This window comes from Lactuca saligna, chromosome 1 (genome assembly GCF_052625555.1).
Source record: "Lactuca saligna cultivar CGN05327 chromosome 1, ASM5262555v1, whole genome shotgun sequence".
In the NCBI taxonomy this organism is placed as follows: Eukaryota; Viridiplantae; Streptophyta; class Magnoliopsida; order Asterales; family Asteraceae; genus Lactuca; species Lactuca saligna.
In genome coordinates, this window is record NC_136417.1 from 12550514 (window position 1) to 12568951 (window position 18438).

Below are 18438 nucleotides of genomic sequence, written 5' to 3' on the forward strand. Positions count from 1 at the left end.
AGTGCAAGAATGATGGTTAATATTGCAAATGCCCAAAAATTGTCCTTTTTTTAATCTTTGTGTGAATATCTGTAAATAATATGTAACATGTGAGCTTATGAGAACATGATTACAATAGTAATAAACATTATTAGATATGGTAAAAAAAAATTATTGATTAAATTAAAAATATATTAGTATATACATAGTATTTGAGATAAATTACAAAAAAATGGATCATTAGACTAACTGGATCCAGCTAGTTTCTCCTCGAATGATACTCTGTGGACTGAATTCAACTATAAATGATGAGAGACATGTAAAATCTTGGTTAAATAATTTCACATTTGTTGTTCCTATAATAACACCATTCTAGTTCTATGATGACTAGTACTTGAATAATGAACTGCTTTAGAAAAATAGCATAAGTTGAAGTCTTTTTGGCTACAAAAAACAGATTTATGTGCTTGGTTTTGGTCATGAATATTTAAAATAGGGAGATAGCTAAGGTTGGTGATAAATTTAAACAACTGATACTAATACTGATAAATTCAAGTGCATAAATAAAGAAAGATACAAACAATTGTGTTCTCAAAACATAGATGCAGCAAGTGAAGTAATTTCTGTAGCAACTTCATCATATTCAGTTTTCAATTTTTGCTGGATTTCCTCTCCAAGTTCTCCCTTTGTTGGTTTTGGGAGCACCAAAACGCAGCATGTTGGCCTCTTTGTAGCACCTGCATTTGCTAGATCCTGCAACCACCATAAGATTTTTCTCATGTCAATGTCCATGGCCAAGTCTAGATAAAAACCAAGGGGATGTAAAATAAAAATTACTTCTTTTGATGTAACATAAACATATGGTATCTCTGCTTCTTCACATAGTATTGGAACATGAGTTATCACATCGATCGGAGTTATGTTTCCAGCAATTACACACACCCTGCATTCATCCATGGATTCACCTTGATGTTAACATGTATATTTCTAGATTAAATAACCAACTAACGATCTATAACTCATCAACATAGATGGGATCTAATTTCATACAATCAATTTGCATAAACAAATCTCGCTAACTTACCCTTTATTACCGCGTCTGATGCTCTTCACGACCTCCTTCACTCCTCTTTTCAAGCATTTGTGTTCGGCAGCTAAATAACATCAAAACATGAACATATAAAGCTAAGTTTCACCATGTTCGTTGAGATTAAATATGAAAAATCAATGGAGAAAAGTGTGCGAGATTTGATTGATTGTACCTTTGCGGACGAGTTTGAGGGTGCGTTTGGAGAGTTTTTTGCCAGCAAGGGGTTTAGCGATTGGAGCTAAGGCCTGAAGCTTCTTCTTTTCCTTCTCCTTGTGTGCTGATTTCTCTACTTCACTATCGCTTCCTCCCATCTCTTCTGTATGAATCGTGAAATCAAGGGGGCAAAACTAAAGCAGCAGAAGTAGGGTTTATTTTCGCAACTTTTGATTTTAGGGTTTAAGGAGGTGGTAGGCTACTGAATTTTAATAATGTAACGACAAACTATACTCCCATTTAAATTTATAGTGTGTTAATTATTTTTGGTTGTAATATAATTCTTTTTGAAAGCTATTCTTTGTGGACGAATTAGACCAACAATATAATATATGTACAGTTTATACCCCCAACACACACACATTTTTTTTTCTTACTTTTTACATCATATCTACTATAATAAATGAAGATTTTTTTGCCACATATTATCTTCTCATTTATTTGGACACATGATATTTTCTAACATTTTTAAATTTTCTATTTTTCACTTGTTATTTTATTGTATTTTTCAATTTATTAAATTAAAATTCCACATTTAATGTGTAAGATAATATATATATAAAGTATTTATTAGAAAAAGTTTATATATGTAATGTATTCAACACATTAAAGTCTTATTAATTTTAATAATTCAAATTTTTCTTATTTTTCTTATAAATTCAAACTTTTCAAATTATTAAAAATTTATATTTATTTTTTTTAATTAAACCCATGTAATACATGGGTCTCACATCTAGTATATATATATATATATATATATATATATATATATATATATATATATATATATATATATATATATATATATCCTCAATCTAATACTCATTTTTTTCATTGGTTATTTGGAATTAATATATTTATTTTGATAATAGAAGATAAATGAATAAAATGAAATAAATAAAAAGAATGAGAAAAGGGTAAGTGAAGTGAAGTGAAGATATTCATACACATACACAACGAATCAAATTTCATACATTGTGAACATATTAATAACCAGATGACGTTATGTTGTATTTTTGTTGTATTTTACAACTTTTTTTTTTTTTTATATTTAAAATAGTACACATGCATATGCAGAAGGATTATAGCAAAGAGTTTGAAACAATGAAGTCTTGAGTTAATAGCGGGGCATCACCAGAATGATGAATTTCATCAAAAACATCACCAAAATGGTCAAGACATAAATCTAAAAGGAAAAAAGTTTCACCTGTTCATCAAGAACTTAACAAAGCTTCACTTATAGTAAAAAAAATATGAAATTTAAAGAAGTGTAACTATCAAAAGGAAAGGCTTCACCTACATATCCGGTTTCTCTTAAATTTGATTTTTTTTAAGGGCAGCGACTTCATTTAAAAACAAAATCCAACGGACAACTAGACCAAATACGAAAAAAAAAAGTATAAAAAGCTAAAAAATAGACTAAAAGATATTATAATTTCAAGAATAAGACGAAACACTAAAACCTAAGGTGAATTCACCAATTTTGAGATGAGACATTTTATAGCAACTAGGTGAATTCTACCATTAGTATTATTTTATTGTTGTTTTATATTCATTATTAATATTTTTTTATGTTATTTGTATTTGTATTTTATATTTATATTTGTCTATATCTATCATTGCTTTATTATTATTATTATTATTATTATTATTATTATTATTATTATTATTATTATTATTATTATTAATTAATTAATTAATTAATTAATTAATTAATTACAAAAAAATATAAACCAAACAAGAAATCTTAAAGTATTATATTATCATCCTTAACAAATGAATGTTTTTTTGTCACATGTCAATCTCTCATGAATTTTGATAGTTGTCATTTTGTGGTATTTTTAAAATAAATATTATCCACTTGTCAAATTTTGGTTTGTTTTATTTTTTAAAAATTAAAGTCATATAATTATATATGCAAAGTATTAAATATGATATATATGATATTAAATTGCAATAAATATGTTTCTTTCTTTCTTATTTTAAATTTGTACATTAAAAAATATTTTATGTTTACACTTTAATTTATTGTTTATTTTTTTTTAAATCAACTCGTGTAATAAATAGGTTTCACATCTAGTATTAATCATACCAAGTGTAAGGTTCATATATTACACGAGTTGATTAAAAAATATTAAATAAAAAAATATAAACAATAATATTTTTAAAATAAAATAAGAAATAAGAAATAAAGAAAGTTATTAATTGCAATTTATTATCACATTCATTACATTTAATAGTTTACATATATAACTATAAGTATTATGTGGTTTTTTAATTTATAAAATTTATAAAAATTAAAATTGACATGTGGATATTATTTATTTTAAAATATCATAAAATCATAAGTATCAAAATTCATAAAAGATTGACATATGAAAAAAAGAATCTTCATTTATTATAATAGTAGATTGATTGATTAATTTGAAAAATGGTCTACCATTTAATTGCAATTTCAATACATATCTAAGAAAAAAATCATAGTGAACTAAATTACAAATTTATTTTATTTCATGTCAACAAAACTAGACCCCTGCATCAACTATACTAAATTCCATTTCGATCCCTTTAAATTTAAATTATTTTGAGTTTTGACCATTCTAATCCTTAAATATCGACTCATGATTCTCATTTTCCCAACTAACGAGATATGTCATGTGTGTCGCAAGGCATGTTTGGACTCTTTTGGGGAGCATGCAGTTCACTGTAAAGAACTCTCAGGGTTCAAATACAGGCACGATATGGTTAGGGATATCGTGTTTGATATATTTAAGCGTATCGGGGTTTCCGTTAAGAAAGAGGCACCTGTTAATTTATTGACTGACCCGACAGAAGGAACGTCAACCCTCAGATCGGCTGACATTCTGATTTTTAGATGTGTCGGAGGGAAACACGCATGTGTGGATCTTACAGGGGTATCCCCTCTCGTGGGCCTGAGGGCTGGAGGTTTCACAGCGGGACATGCTGCTTCAAAAGCAGCCACAAACAAAGTCACCAAAAATGAGAGATCGTGCCTGAAAAATCAACACGTGTTCATACCATATGCATTTGATACATTTGGTTGTCTCGCACCGGATGCGATAGAGCTTCTTAAAAGAGTACAACGAATTATGCATAGTAATGTTATATCCCCTAGATCTTCGGATATAGTCTTTAAAAGAATTAGTTTTATCATTCAAAAAGGCTTAGCGATACAGCTTGTTGAACGTTTGCCATCTCACTCATTGTACGATGATAATTAAAAAACTATTATTATTTGAATTTTTAAATCCTTAAAAGGTATTTGCAAATCTTAAGTTTGCAAATTCATCATTTCATTAAAAAAAAATTCCTATGAAGATACTCCATGTTTACCAGCGAGCTTTTGAGAGGTTTTAAAAAATTTTGGATAAATTTTTTTTTTTTATCAAAATGGTTCGTACGGTAATTTGAGCTTTAAACTATTATTTGAAATTAGAAGTTCTTGATTCAAGAGCCAACTCAAGTAGATATTAAGAGATTTATGTTGTTTTTTTTTTTACCCGGGTCGATCCGGCCGGTTCAACCGGTTGAACCGTGATCCAGGGTAGAAAACGGGTCAATTGAGAACGATTTTTTGTAAAAATACAGACCGGATCGAACCGGTTGGGTTTCCCCTAAACCGCGGTTCAACCGCTTATGTTGAATCGGTTAAAACCGAATTGGCCCGTTTTAATAGGGATTTGATAGTTGGATACAAGTAGCGAACGCAAAAACAACGAGCCGTTTGCGGTTTTTTCAAATTATTGGTTGTATATGTTTATGCATTATGAAGGAAAGTAAAAATATATAAAAATAGAAAAATACCATAAACCGGGTTGACCCGGCGGTTAAACCGGTTGACCAGTGAACCGGTAATCACACCAGATCAACTAAAAACCCAGTTTTAAAACATTGACCACATGTCCATTTTCATGTTTCACTTTATCCCTTGACCTATCATCTCATTCCCATTTAGTCCTTTGATTTTATTATTATTTTTTTAATTTACCACCAAAAGTACTCCAAACTTTTGCCAACATTTTTACAATAATTAACCTAAAGTTAACAAAATTCCCGTATAACCATCAATTTTCATTGTGAAATGCTTATAATTTTTTCATTTTTAAAAAAAGTACTTTGAAATTCACTGTGTACTTTTGGAAAGAAAGAAAAAAAGAAGAAAAAAAAGCTATAAGAAAGATAACACTATTTGTCTCTCTTTTATAATCCATCTCTAATAACCAATTACTTACACTGTCATAACCATAATAACAAGAAATTTACTTTTTTCTACAGTTCATAACAATTTATGACCTGAGCAACAAGTTGTTGGTCTATTTTTTGCTGACTTGGCATTTGATTTAACGTCTAAATATCTACATGGCTGCCACATCCGATTAAACAAGCGTACTCTTTTATTAAAAAGTTTGAACATAAGTACATATCATAGTGAACAACATCCCAAATTACAATTTACCCTTTTGTCCAGTTTGAGTCAACTTCTGTCTCAAAACCCTTCTCATCACCTTGTTTGATGCAGTCCTAGGAAGCGATGCAAATGGCACCACATCAGAAACCTAAACAAAAACCCAAAACTCAAAATTAGAGAATTTATAACATTTCAACAAAATATTTCCAAAATGATGATACCTTAAACAAAGGGTTCAGATTCTTCTGTAAAGCCGAATTCAATGTCACCCTCAACTTTTGTAAGTCACTTGTGGAACCATCCTCGTTTTTGAAAACAACCACAATCACCAACCGCTCGGGCCCACCGCCAGGTGGCGTAACCCCAATGGCGGCTGTCTCGAGGATTCCATCATCAACCGAGTTGCATATCTGTTCAATTTCAACTGAACTTACCTGTAAAACCAACCATACTCCTTTTTTAAAACGGTTTCCAAAATAGTATGAAAAGGGCATTCACATCTTTTGCACAGACCCATTGACATCATAATCATTATCATTATCAGTCTCACTCCCAGTCCAAGTCCAAACACAGTACAACCTGATCTGTCATTATCCTACGTGATTAAGTTTTCAATTTGAGGCCAAATAGGTGAATCTTGATATCAATGAAATGAATTCTTTGGAACTTGTGTAAAAGAGATATGAATATCAAAAATGCAAAATCATGCCTTGATGCCACCAAGATTCATGGTATCATCTGCACGACCATGAGCACGATAGTATCCTCTAGATGTGAGCTCAAATACATCTCCGTGTCTTCTTAGAACCTATTATAAAAAAAACATTTAATAAAACATGAGTTCAAACCCTAATTCATTTATTCTATAAGTAACATCACCTTTCACTTACCTTCCCATTCCAAGAAGGCATGCCTTTGAAATAAACATCGTAGTGGTTAGCATTTAGCAGTGTGCTTGATGCTCCAAACATTAAGGGATTAAGAGCTAGTTCACCAACTCCAGACACATTTGGTGGCTATAAACATCAAATAGATTTACACCTAATCCGTATTAATCCATGATTGACCATAAAAACTAATAAATTGCAATTTTTGTCCCATTGACATCAGTCTGAGTCTGATGCATGTCAAATGCAGTACAATCTGTCGTGTCCTGTGTAACAAACAAACGATTGTGCTTACCATGGGGATACCGTTTTGGTCAAGAATGAAGAGATTACATCCCAAACTTGGTGTGCTGAATGCAGACAGACATTGGGGCTGTAGTAATGATCCGGTGATAAAACCACCACCAATCTCAGTTCCCCCACAATACTCAATGACTGGTTTGTATTTAGCTCTTCCCATCAACCAAAGGTATTCATCCACACTAGACGCCTCTCCCGTTGACCCAAAGCAACTAACAAAGTTGAAAATAAGCTCATCTTAGAAGATAAAAACACAAAGATTATAATCTCTTCATCTCTCGTCTATGCAAAAGACGAAAATACCCTCTTTGTCATCAAAAACTCACCGGATGGTTGACCAGTCGAAGCCAGCTGTACAATTGTTTGTTCTCCATGCCCTTACAATACTTGGGATCACTCCCAACATTGTCACTTTTGCATCCTGAAAAGTTTGCGCAAATAAGGGTAAATTTGGAAAATGTTAGGACTTACCAGATTAAGTTCTGTCCCCAATAAGTAAAAGAGATACAACATGGATTTAAAAGGCAAAAAATACGTACAAGTTATGAAACAACCTGAACAAACTTGGCAAACCCAGAACCAAGTGGAGCTCCATTATATAAAGCAAGTGAGGCCCCGTTTAATAAGGAAGCATAAACTAACCATGGACCCATCATCCACCCAAGATTTGTGGGCCATGCCACCACATCACCCTTGCGGATGTCCATGTGGCACCAACCATCTGCACCAGCCTTGAAAGGTGTTGCAAGAGTCCATGGGATTGCCTTTGGTTCCCCTGTGTAAATTTCCTTTATATTAGTTAACAGAAGCAATAGGTTTGATAATAAAAATGCTTAGATTCAATTTGGAGACATTATCTTTTAATGTTGTCTACCTGTAGTTCCTGAAGAAAAGAGGATATTTGAAAACTCTTCAACTGGTCGTTCAACAGCAACAAACTCGACATTCCTGTATATTTTGATTTGTGAATTGACTGAATTCAGAAACAGAAACAGGTTATAAACATTTAGAGTGTTGTTTTGCTTTGTTACTTAATCGGCTTAATGGGTTAAGCACTTTACCCATACAGGATTTAATACATAATATATTAATATATGGTAAAGCTATACACAAAGAAGCAAACATACTTGTAACTTTTAACTTGTTCTAGAAAATCATGCCAAGAAATGTCACCATCACGTAATTTCATACTAAATCCCGAGCCTCTTGTAGGAATGACAATTGCCATTGGTGATTGAGCATCAACAACTCGGCTGCAGAATTTATTTGAGAATTGTGTTATTTGAAAAAAATAATAATAAAAAAAGAAGCTAAAAAGGGTATGAAGGTCATTTTCAATGAGGGAATTGAATACAACACCTGTATAAAGGAATGCTTCTGTCCCCACGAATGATTAAATCCTGAGGAACAACATTTATTGATAAGAGATATGGATATTGTAAAAGCGGGCCCACACTGTCCCACCCGAAAACAAATGTAAATCAGGTACACAGTGGTCTGCCAAGTGGCTGACATGTCACCACAAGGGGACAATCCACATTGGAATTGAAACTTTTGCAAATACCTGTGTGAAAATTGCTTTTGCTTTTGATAGTACAAGTCTTGTAGAAATTTCGGTTGGAGCAAAACTATCTGCAATAGATACAACCACATGGCCTGAAAGGACAATTGCCAGATATATCACTACAGAATTGACATCCATAGGCATATCAATCGCAATTGCAGATCCTTTTTCTAATCCCAGAGTTCCAAGAGCATATGCGACTAACCTAATCATAATCCCAAAAAAAATCACAATAATTAGAGTAAAAATGCCAACTAAATGTCAGAAAAAGGTGTTGATATGAGCAATTTAGCTTACCAAACCTCTGAACGCAATTTCTCGAATGTCATTGTGTTCACTGGTGTTTCATCGTCACCTTCATCACGCCATATCACTGCTATATCACTTGAAATCCTTTTGCTACTCAAACTTAAACAATTTCCAGCAGGATTTACATAAGCTCCAGGAAGCCATCGACCTCCTGGATGCAATAACTGGGTTTCTTCAGATGGATCATCGACTAATATTGATTTTGGAGGCACAGAAAATGCTATGTTCATTTCAACCAGTATCGTTTTCCAAAACACCTGGCATAACGATGATTATGATCCATCGGAATGAAAAATTTAATGGTTTGAAAAGGGTGAGATGTAGATGTACCTCAAGATTTGAGGCTGAAAACTCATGAAAAGTAGAGTAACTCGAAATGGGGTCTTTATAATTGGGACCCAGGAACTCCTTCCCTCTTCTCTCTAATAAACTACCTATGTTCGTTAACAACGCCTCCTCCCTAATCATGCCAGGAAAAAAATCGAACAATGTAAGCATAGAGAAACAATCAACGTCAACTACCAAATGCAAAATTGATATCCGTAGTGCTTGTTATGAAGTTTATTGTTGATCATCAACTTTTTGCACGGACAAATTCATAGAATACACATGATTTTTTCACTTGAAATTATTCGTTTGAATGTTTTCGCGAGCGAGAAATTTGAAGTAAATTTGTGCTACCCAAAACTAGCTTCGATGAACACTAATTGCAACAATTTTCAAAGGGGAAGTCGGAGCTTACGGGTCAGGTAACCAGGCGGGAGGATCGGGTCCGAAATCTTTGTAGCATCCATAATACATCATCTGATGAAAAGAGAAAGGAAGGTCCGGATTGAGAAGTCGGGTGGAGATTTGATTCCATGTCTGAGGAGTAGCAGGGCCGTAACTCTGGATGATTTGAGTGAGCTCCTGATGAAGTTGCGTGGCAGTTTCCGATGGGATACCCAGCTCTACTATGTCCGAAGAGTCAATAGAGTCGAGGGATTTGTACACCATTGTTGATTCTCTGAGATTTCTTCGATGGCTTTCAAAGTCTCTGTAGTTTCTACAAATTGTTAACGATCTTCCAAGAGAGAGAGAGAGAGAGAGATAGATAAGGCTTATAAATAGACAGTAGATGATTAGATAATATCGTTTCTAAATCCTATCAAAATTAATTGTTTTCGATTAATTACGAGAAAACTGTCAAGATGCGGCCCTCGTAAAAATCAGGGAAAATTATTTAATATGGTAACATAATACCCCGTAGCCGAATTATCCACTTGGTTTTTTCGGACATCGGATAAATTTTTTCGGATAATTGGGTAACCTGATTTTTCTTAGGTCGGGTGTAGGGTATGTTTGTTGGGTTTCGGGTATACTTGAATTACCAAAATTATTTTAAAAATTCATTTTTTTCTTAGAGTTTGTACTATTGCAACTAACAAACGGATTATCATGACGAAACTTTAGAATATGACAAAACTTATGGTTACAATTATCTTAAATATTTTAAAATTTTAAACTAAGATCTTTAAGTATTTGTTTTTTAACATCTTATTAAATTAGATTAAGTTGTTAAAAGATTACCTGAATTACCCAAACTCGAATTACCCGAATTTAATTTGGATCGGATAACGGGTATTATTTTTAGCATGAAAAACCTGAATTACCCAAAATTCGAAAAAAATTGCACGATCAACACCCCTAGGTAATATAGTTTTGTTATATTAAGTTAGGTCTTTAACTTTTCTTGTAAAACAAACAATTATACTTGATTTTTTTGTAATCATGAAATCTTTTTGACCGGCTATACTCGGTATACTGACCATATACGATTTTCCATTTATTTTGGTGAAACAAATTACACATGTGGCGTCCACATGACAATTTATGTGGATAGGTACATATTACACCGCTATTAAGATGATAACAAGCAATTAGGGCTCATTTATTGAGCCGAGATTCCTCCATTATACCACTCATAGCCCTCATTCCTCCCAAGCTTCTTGAATCACAATCACATTCGAAAATAGTAGAAGATGGAAATCCAACCGTTGATGTACACTATAATGAGACGTTCACATCTACCATATTGGTGTATTTTGATGCAAACTGTAACATCCCAACAAATTTTAGATAAAAATTCCATTTTTAATTCATTCTAAAGTATCAAATAATCATATCAAATCAATCAAAAGTATGTCATAGTGAAAAGTCATCAGAGTACAAAATCCCAAAATATGGAAAAAAAAAAAAAACATGGGCAGATATGGTGTGATCATGTCAGGCTCTTCCCTTTCGAGCTGGAAGTACTTGAAACATAAACTTAAATCATAAACACAAAGCTTAGTGATCTCCCTCAAAATACTTCACACTATACATACATAACAACCAAAACATAATTGAGTCTATTTCACTCCCTTCGGCCTCTTTCAACCGGTACTAGGTATATTTCACCCCATTCGGTCTCTTTCGACCGGTATTGAGTCTATTTCACTGTAACATCCCAAAATTCAAGCCCAATTTTTTTTTGTTATTTAAGTATTGCATAAAACCGATCAATATAAAAACTTTCATAATAATATCTCATGTCAAAACCAAAGTGTCAATAATCAAAACATAGTATCATAAAACCATATCAGAGTAAAATCTCAAAGATCCCGTGTGCGGAAAACATAGTGTGATGCGCTGCGACCAAACCGACTCCCTTCCTTTGTAACAAAGTACCTGAAACACATAACACATAACACATAACACATAACACGATAAGCACGCATGTTTAGTGAGTTCCCCCAAAATACCACGCACATATAATTAGCCACTCGAGGCTAAAACTTAACGAGACCTTCCGGCCAATGTGTCTCAGTGGGACCTTCCGGTCCCACAACTCCGGTAGACCTTTCGGTCCTACTCTGTTGACCTTCCGGTTCATACTCTGATGACCTTCCGGTCCAAACCCTGCAAGCTCATAGGATCTACATATCACATAGATAAGAACATATGTCACATAAACAAAATGCATAATACCACATAGACAAATGCATAATATCATATATTTTTTATGTGAAAACCCTAATTTCACTTGGGTTTATTGTTGGGCCTTGATGATTGGGTTATTAATGGGCCATCCAAGATCAAGCAAATGTACTAGAATAATTAATGGGCTTTGATGTAAGGCTCGTATGAGGAGTTGGGCCCAATTTGGAAAATTGGGCCATAAATGGGTCATAGTTTTGGCCTTTATGATTATGTGGTATTGGGTCATTAGAATAACAACTGTTAGACTGGACTTTTTGGTTGGGCCTTAGAATAAGACCATATGGGGGTATGGGCCCAATTTGGAAAATTGGGCCATATGTTGGGCCTTGATTCCTAGTTTGACTTTGGGCCTTGTGCTTGAATAAAGCCAAGCAATGGGTAATGTAGTAATTACCCAAAATATGTACTTATGGTTACGTAGTGGAACCCAATTATTAATTAGGTCTTATTTTGGTGTTGACAGTTCGGGAATCTGTCATCCAACAGTTGGGGTTGAGTCAGCGGGATGAGTTACCTTCCAGTAGGGGTGGGTCTAAGGCCACAATGCCGACCCACCGACAGGAGTAATTGGTAGATAATTGTATTGGTGATAATTATCTTAGTACGCTTATACGTGATATGTGATATATGTTTTATTTTATATTCCATGTTAGGAGTTTTGCCTGGTTCGGACCGAAAGGTCGACAGGGTTTGGACCGGAAGGACACCAGAGCAGGACCGGAAGGTCAACAGAGTTGGGCCGGAAAGTCAACAGAGTAGGACCAAAAGGTCTACAAAATCAGAGCCGAAAGATCTTATGAGCTTACATGAGTTATGTGATATTATGTAATTTGTTAATGAGATATTGCATGCATCATGGTGGCTACTATGACTCCCGAACTGCAAAGGTTCTATAAGTATTATTGACCTTATGATATATGTAAGGACTTGATGGAGAAGTACCATCAACAAGCCCATCAAGACAGGTACGAAATAGTCAAGTCACTCATAACCAGCAAGATGAAGGATAGAGAGTCTGTCACGACCCACTTGCAACTCATGCAACGTTATGTGAATCATCTATTGAAGCTCACTGTTAAATTTGATGAGGAATTGACTATTGACAAAGTCTCGCACTTGCTGCCTAGCGGTTTTGATCAGTTTGTTATGACTGATCATCTGAACAAGGAAGAAATTACATTGAGTCAAATCCAAAGCTTGCTGAGAACTGCCAAAAGTGGGATGAAGGGAAAGAGTATTGCCTCCACTTTTTCTGCTTCTGATCCCGTCATGACTATAGGGAATGGGAAAGGGAAGAAGCGGAAAGATTCCTCGAAACATAACTGGATGGGAAAGTGTCAAGTTGGGTCGTTAAGTAATGGCCCTAAAGGCAAATCTAGTTCTGAAGCTCCCTCTGCCTCTGATCCGAAGGAGGCTACTTGCTTTTACTGCCATGACAAAGGGCATTGGAAGAGAAGTTGCCCCGAGTACTTGCAAGATTAAGATGCTCAGATCTGATAGAGATGATGAGTATCTTAGTCTGTTTCCTCCATTTGGCGATCCAACATCATCTAGATCATCATTTGTACTCCGGTCATTGTGATTGGCTCAGGTGCAACTTCTACTATAGGTACCCGCTCCACCACTTGGGGTTGAGGTTGCTGATTTCTGTTTGCATTTTCGGCTTCACTTCGGGTTTTCGCCATTATTATCTATACATCAAATTAGGCAAATTTAGATCTTCATTCACAATGAATATTTAAATTCTCCTTATCTCTCCGAAACATTACATGATAGTTCTAATATCGTAGTTTTACGCTTAGAATCCTGAACACATAAGGTTTCCAGATCCGGTCGGCAACAGACCATAAATCCGAACAAATAATGACATCTATGGAAAGCGTATATCATTAAGCACATAAAAGCATTTTAGGCATCTTTTCTAAAATATACTTGTGCTCATGTTTAAAACATGGTAGACACTCATCTCACAATCATCACTTAGCATTCTAAATTTAAGTCTAGAAATCCTACAAATTCCTAGTTCACTTAAACTAATGCACTTATACCAAGTGTGACATTCCCTAATTTCTCGTCCAGAAAATACAGATTTAGTTTATGCTTTAAAATAAAATCAGAGAAATCTCTCTGATAAAAATATGGTGGAATTTGTCCCAACACGAAATATGATAAAATTTTATCAAAGCATTTCTTAAAAAATGTATTTTCATTATATAACAAAACCACGGGATGTCATGTTCCAATACAGACCAAAAGCATAAACAATATATTATAGACCTTACAACAGATATTTACATCTAATGGCCTATAATCCAAAAATCTCTCTCCATCATCCAACTATGCTCTGAGTCCACTACCTGTAATATGAAAAGCTGAGTGGGTCAGGCTTGGGAGCCTAGTGAGCATATAGGTTTTCAACCCACAAATAATAAATTTATTAATTTCATTAACCAACCATAAATTTATTAATTTCATCAACCAATAATAACCCTGATTACCCGTTCTCATTATCATCACTTTACGTCCCTAAACACCTATCATAAAGGACCTAGCCTAAGGATCATCATCGGGATGAACACTACTACTAAGGGGATTCCTCAGCCATACATGTCCTTATGGCAATCATGAGGGGGGGGGGGGGTGGAATACACAGGTGAACACATCGTTCATAAACACCTATAGGTTGCGAGCCTTCCAGGGTTCCACTAGACTGTCTAGAAAGGTCTGTGGTCATCATCTATACTCCACTAGATGACTAGAACAACAACAACAACAACATCGAGGCCTCTCATCATTTTAACACACATCAACTATTTCATCTACCCATGTTATACCTAACATATTTGTAGTTAAAAATACATATACAGTTTAAATCATTTTAAAACCTGTATAAAACATTCATTCAACACCCATCTCAAATAAACAAACACGGAATATACACATAACACGTATTTTATAAAAAATACTTCATATCTATGTGTAAGATGAAAGTGACTATACACTCACATGTTTTAATGATAATTAGGCAACACCTCGACTCTTAAAATAATATTTTCTGATGAAACCGGGATGTTTTCTCAAAAACCGAGCTTCATGCGGGTAGAGTTTCGTCTCGAAAAACTCTTCTCTCGGGATCTTCAGGCTCTCCGAGACTTGCTTACGATGCTAGGATGATATATTAGGCTTAGGGGTATTTAGTGTAGCTTGGAAGAGAGTAGAAGGTGAAAGAAGTAAAATTTTGTAACCAAAAATCGGTTGGCTTCAGATCCTATTTATAGAAGACCGAAGCTCCTCATTACACGGTGTGTAATTCCAGGTACGCGGGGCGTACTGCCTCACACTTCTTTTCGTTGGGCGTACGAAGTGGATTAGTTCAGACGCGTCAAGGCTGTGACACGTGGTTCTCATGCGAATGAGTAGGGGTGACTGACTCCAGATCACATACACGAGTACGCTAGGCGCACTCCCTCGGACTAGCCTCGAAGTTTGTGCCCTAAACTTCAAAAATTCGTAACTTTTGCATACAAACTTTGTTTTTTTCATTCTTTATATCCACGCATAGGTGAAATTATGTTCTACAACTTTCGTTTTGACTCTGTCGGTTAATTTTGACTTTATTTTTGAAGTTATATTTTTAACAGGACGTGACAGGAAAAGTTCGTTAAAAATTCATAACTTCTTCATCTGACGTTCGTTTTCATCTTTCGTTTTACCGTTGAACTACTATCAACAAGATCTTCGATTCTCGTTTAGGTTGTGTCAGCTAAAAATCACTTAATCTAAAATTCGAGTTTCGAACTGCATACTGTTATGCCAAATCATAGAAAATTCATAACTTCCTCATACGAAGACAGGTTTGGATATTCGTTTTATGCATGCTCTCTGTTTAATGTATACTAAGACTTTCTCTAAGATCTCTAAGGCTAAAAAGCACTTTATCGTAAATTCACTTTTTACGTCATACACCGTCGTGTCGGTTCTGTCGCGAAACTTCGACATGTCATAACTTCTTCGTTATAACTCGAATTTCGGTATTCTTTATATCTCCGGAATCCTTGTTTCAACCACTACAACTTCCTTCACAGATATCGGGTTTGTCTTATAATTATTTTCGATGCTTATTTTTTTTATCCTTAATTCATTAAATCATAATAATTAAGTATAAACACATAATACTCAAATAATACATCTTTATTATTTCAAAACAATTTACAAAGATTGATCTCGACTATTACATCATCATTAATGCTTAGCCTAGAAACACGGGCGTTACATAGACATAATAAAAGTTTGTTGCAACGTTCAAGAATGATAATGAAATAAGATTTGAGTATTGGATTAAACCCACGCTTACTTGTATCACTTCATGGAATTTATCACGAGTGATCGTAAGATGATAATATCATATAGTCTTTAAACCTAGATATATGGTTTATTGTTTGCGAGTTGGTTAAGCATTGATAATGCGTAAACACATCAGTAACTTGATGTTATAAGATGCATTGTTGTGTATGATTTAATGAGTGAATAGTAAATGTAAAAACTCGAAGTTTATCTGTTCCTTTTATCCTAAGAGGGTAAAAGCGATATCTGGGCCCCTCGATGATTTGGTTTGACTTATGTGTCGGGCTCGGTCAGGACTGAGTTGATGTGTTCAATTAAGTTCCATGTCAGACAAATTAGAGACCGAGATACAAACTATTGGACAATAAGTATGACTATGTTCCATGTAATTATCCGCACGATATCTTGAGAACGGAGGACTATACGATCCCTTATCTAAAGGATGAGTCAAAGTTTGATAGCGGCTTTTGATAGTTACGATTGCTAATCGGATTTTGAAGTCATACTTGCATGTATAGTTGTTAGACTTATCCAAGTGGGAGACTATTGGATTAGTATCTAAGTCAATAGCTATATTTGGTATGTACTTGACCTGGTTGTAGCATGCTCCTTTTGGGTTGCCTTCACCGGAGCAACTTGACTGGATGATTAGTGGAGAAAGATGATATTATTGTTTATTAATATATTATATGAATAATATATTAAAAGAGAAACCATATTGATTAATTAATATTGGTCAAGAATTAATTAAGAAATTAATATTATGATAAAAAGATATTAATTAAACTTAGGGGACTAGAATTGTAATTATAAGATAATTGGATTTTGGGCTGTGGATCATATGGATAAAGGGGTGGACGAAATTAAGGTGGAAGCCCACCTTGAAATCATTCAACGCCTTATTCCAGAAGGTTCCATTGGACTGGTTAAGGCCTAAGCTATCTAATTTGGGTTTTCACTAAAACCCTAACAGCTCCACTATATAAGGACCCCTATGGTTTCACAAATCGGCCACCAAAAACCCTAAGAAGTCTTAGAGCCGATTTTAAGCCTCTCATCCCCTCTCTCCAATATCATCCAATTAGCTTTGGTGTTTGTGATCCATTATAGGCATCACATGTGAGGTGCTAGGTTCTCATAAGCTAAAGATCTTCAAGCAACAAGCAATGTAACATTCTTATTGGTTATTTATGTTATTTTTCAAGTTTTGTTGTATGTTAGAGGGTTTGTAAGCTTTGGATGATTTGCATCTACAATAGAGAAACCTAGATCCAAAGCTTTAGGGTTTGCATGTGCACCATAGGATTGATGTATTGCTCAAAACCCATCAACATATAAATAAGGTAAAATCATGTCATATTATTGCATCTAGCACATATATCAAGAACATGAATGCTAAGTACATATAACATTTAATTATCTAAATATTTTGCATCTATGTGTAAGATGAAAGTAATTATGCACTCACTTTATAAAAGTGGATGACTTGCGATTAGGTCAGTGCTTCGCCTAACACCTTGGCTTTTCCTTTCAAAATACCACCTATATATGAATATCACTAGGTTTTAGTCTTATATATCTCGCAACAACAATAATGATAGTCTAGATCCCTCAATAATCCCAATGATTACTTCAAAATCTATCAAATAAGGAATAACCAGGTAAGATCATTTCGGAGGTAGGGTTCGTTTGGTATACATAGTATATTGTTTGGAAATTTCACTTTAAACACATCACTAAATCTAGTCTTGACATCACTCCCGTAAGTACATCAGTCAGTATTATTACATGAAATCACTGATAAATCTTATTTATATGTTAATAATAATGATTATGAATATAAATATAAGTTACACTTAAAGCATAGTAAGTGTAACTTAACTTTCAGAGTTTTCAAGAAAAAGTCTGGAAAGTTTGCATGCAAAACTCTGACCAGAGCCACAGAGCCGTGCTAAAATACCCTAATAACTAGAAAATTTTGAACTTAAATTTCAGAAGAATTCAAAGAGGATTTGATTTGAATGTGAGTAAATGAGATGCTTGTGTAGCTACTTATAGGCGGTTTTGGGAAAAGCGTGGCACACCTTGCCCTGACTTGGTCGACAATGTCTCCACCGAAAACATGACACATGACGCTCAGTTTGTGGTGCTATGTACCGTTATGTAAATTTCTCATTTTTGTCTTGTTCTAAAGCATAATTGAGGTATGCTTTGTTATTGTTGTCATTTCTTGCACAAATATAATTTCAAACATATAAATTTCATTCTTAAAGATATTTTGATTTTTTAAATGATTTTCACT

General features: G+C 34.2%; 2 protein-coding genes across 2 annotated transcripts; both read right to left on the reverse strand.

Annotated features, from left to right (window-relative positions):
• Positions 1-489: 489 nt before the first annotated feature.
• Positions 490-1501, reverse strand: LOC145009103 (H/ACA ribonucleoprotein complex subunit 2-like protein). The gene is made up of 4 exons (XM_078967796.1): positions 1242-1501; positions 1064-1133; positions 817-922; positions 490-732 (listed from the first exon to the last, which is right to left on the reverse strand). Exons 1-4 carry the CDS (start codon positions 1378-1380, stop codon positions 571-573), a joined length of 477 nt encoding a protein of 158 aa, XP_078823922.1. The 5' UTR covers positions 1381-1501; the 3' UTR covers positions 490-570.
• Positions 1502-5679: 4178 nt separating this feature from the next.
• Positions 5680-9863, reverse strand: AAE17 (acyl-activating enzyme 17). Its single transcript, XM_078967895.1, has 14 exons — positions 9514-9863; positions 9102-9231; positions 8760-9028; positions 8463-8667; positions 8258-8298; positions 8026-8151; positions 7773-7846; positions 7453-7673; positions 7225-7319; positions 6894-7110; positions 6602-6727; positions 6421-6519; positions 5933-6145; positions 5680-5859 (listed from the first exon to the last, which is right to left on the reverse strand). The coding sequence occupies exons 1-14, from the start codon at positions 9765-9767 to the stop codon at positions 5749-5751; spliced, it is 2181 nt and encodes a 726-aa protein (XP_078824021.1). The 5' UTR covers positions 9768-9863; the 3' UTR covers positions 5680-5748.
• Between the last annotated feature and the right edge of the window lie 8575 nt (positions 9864-18438).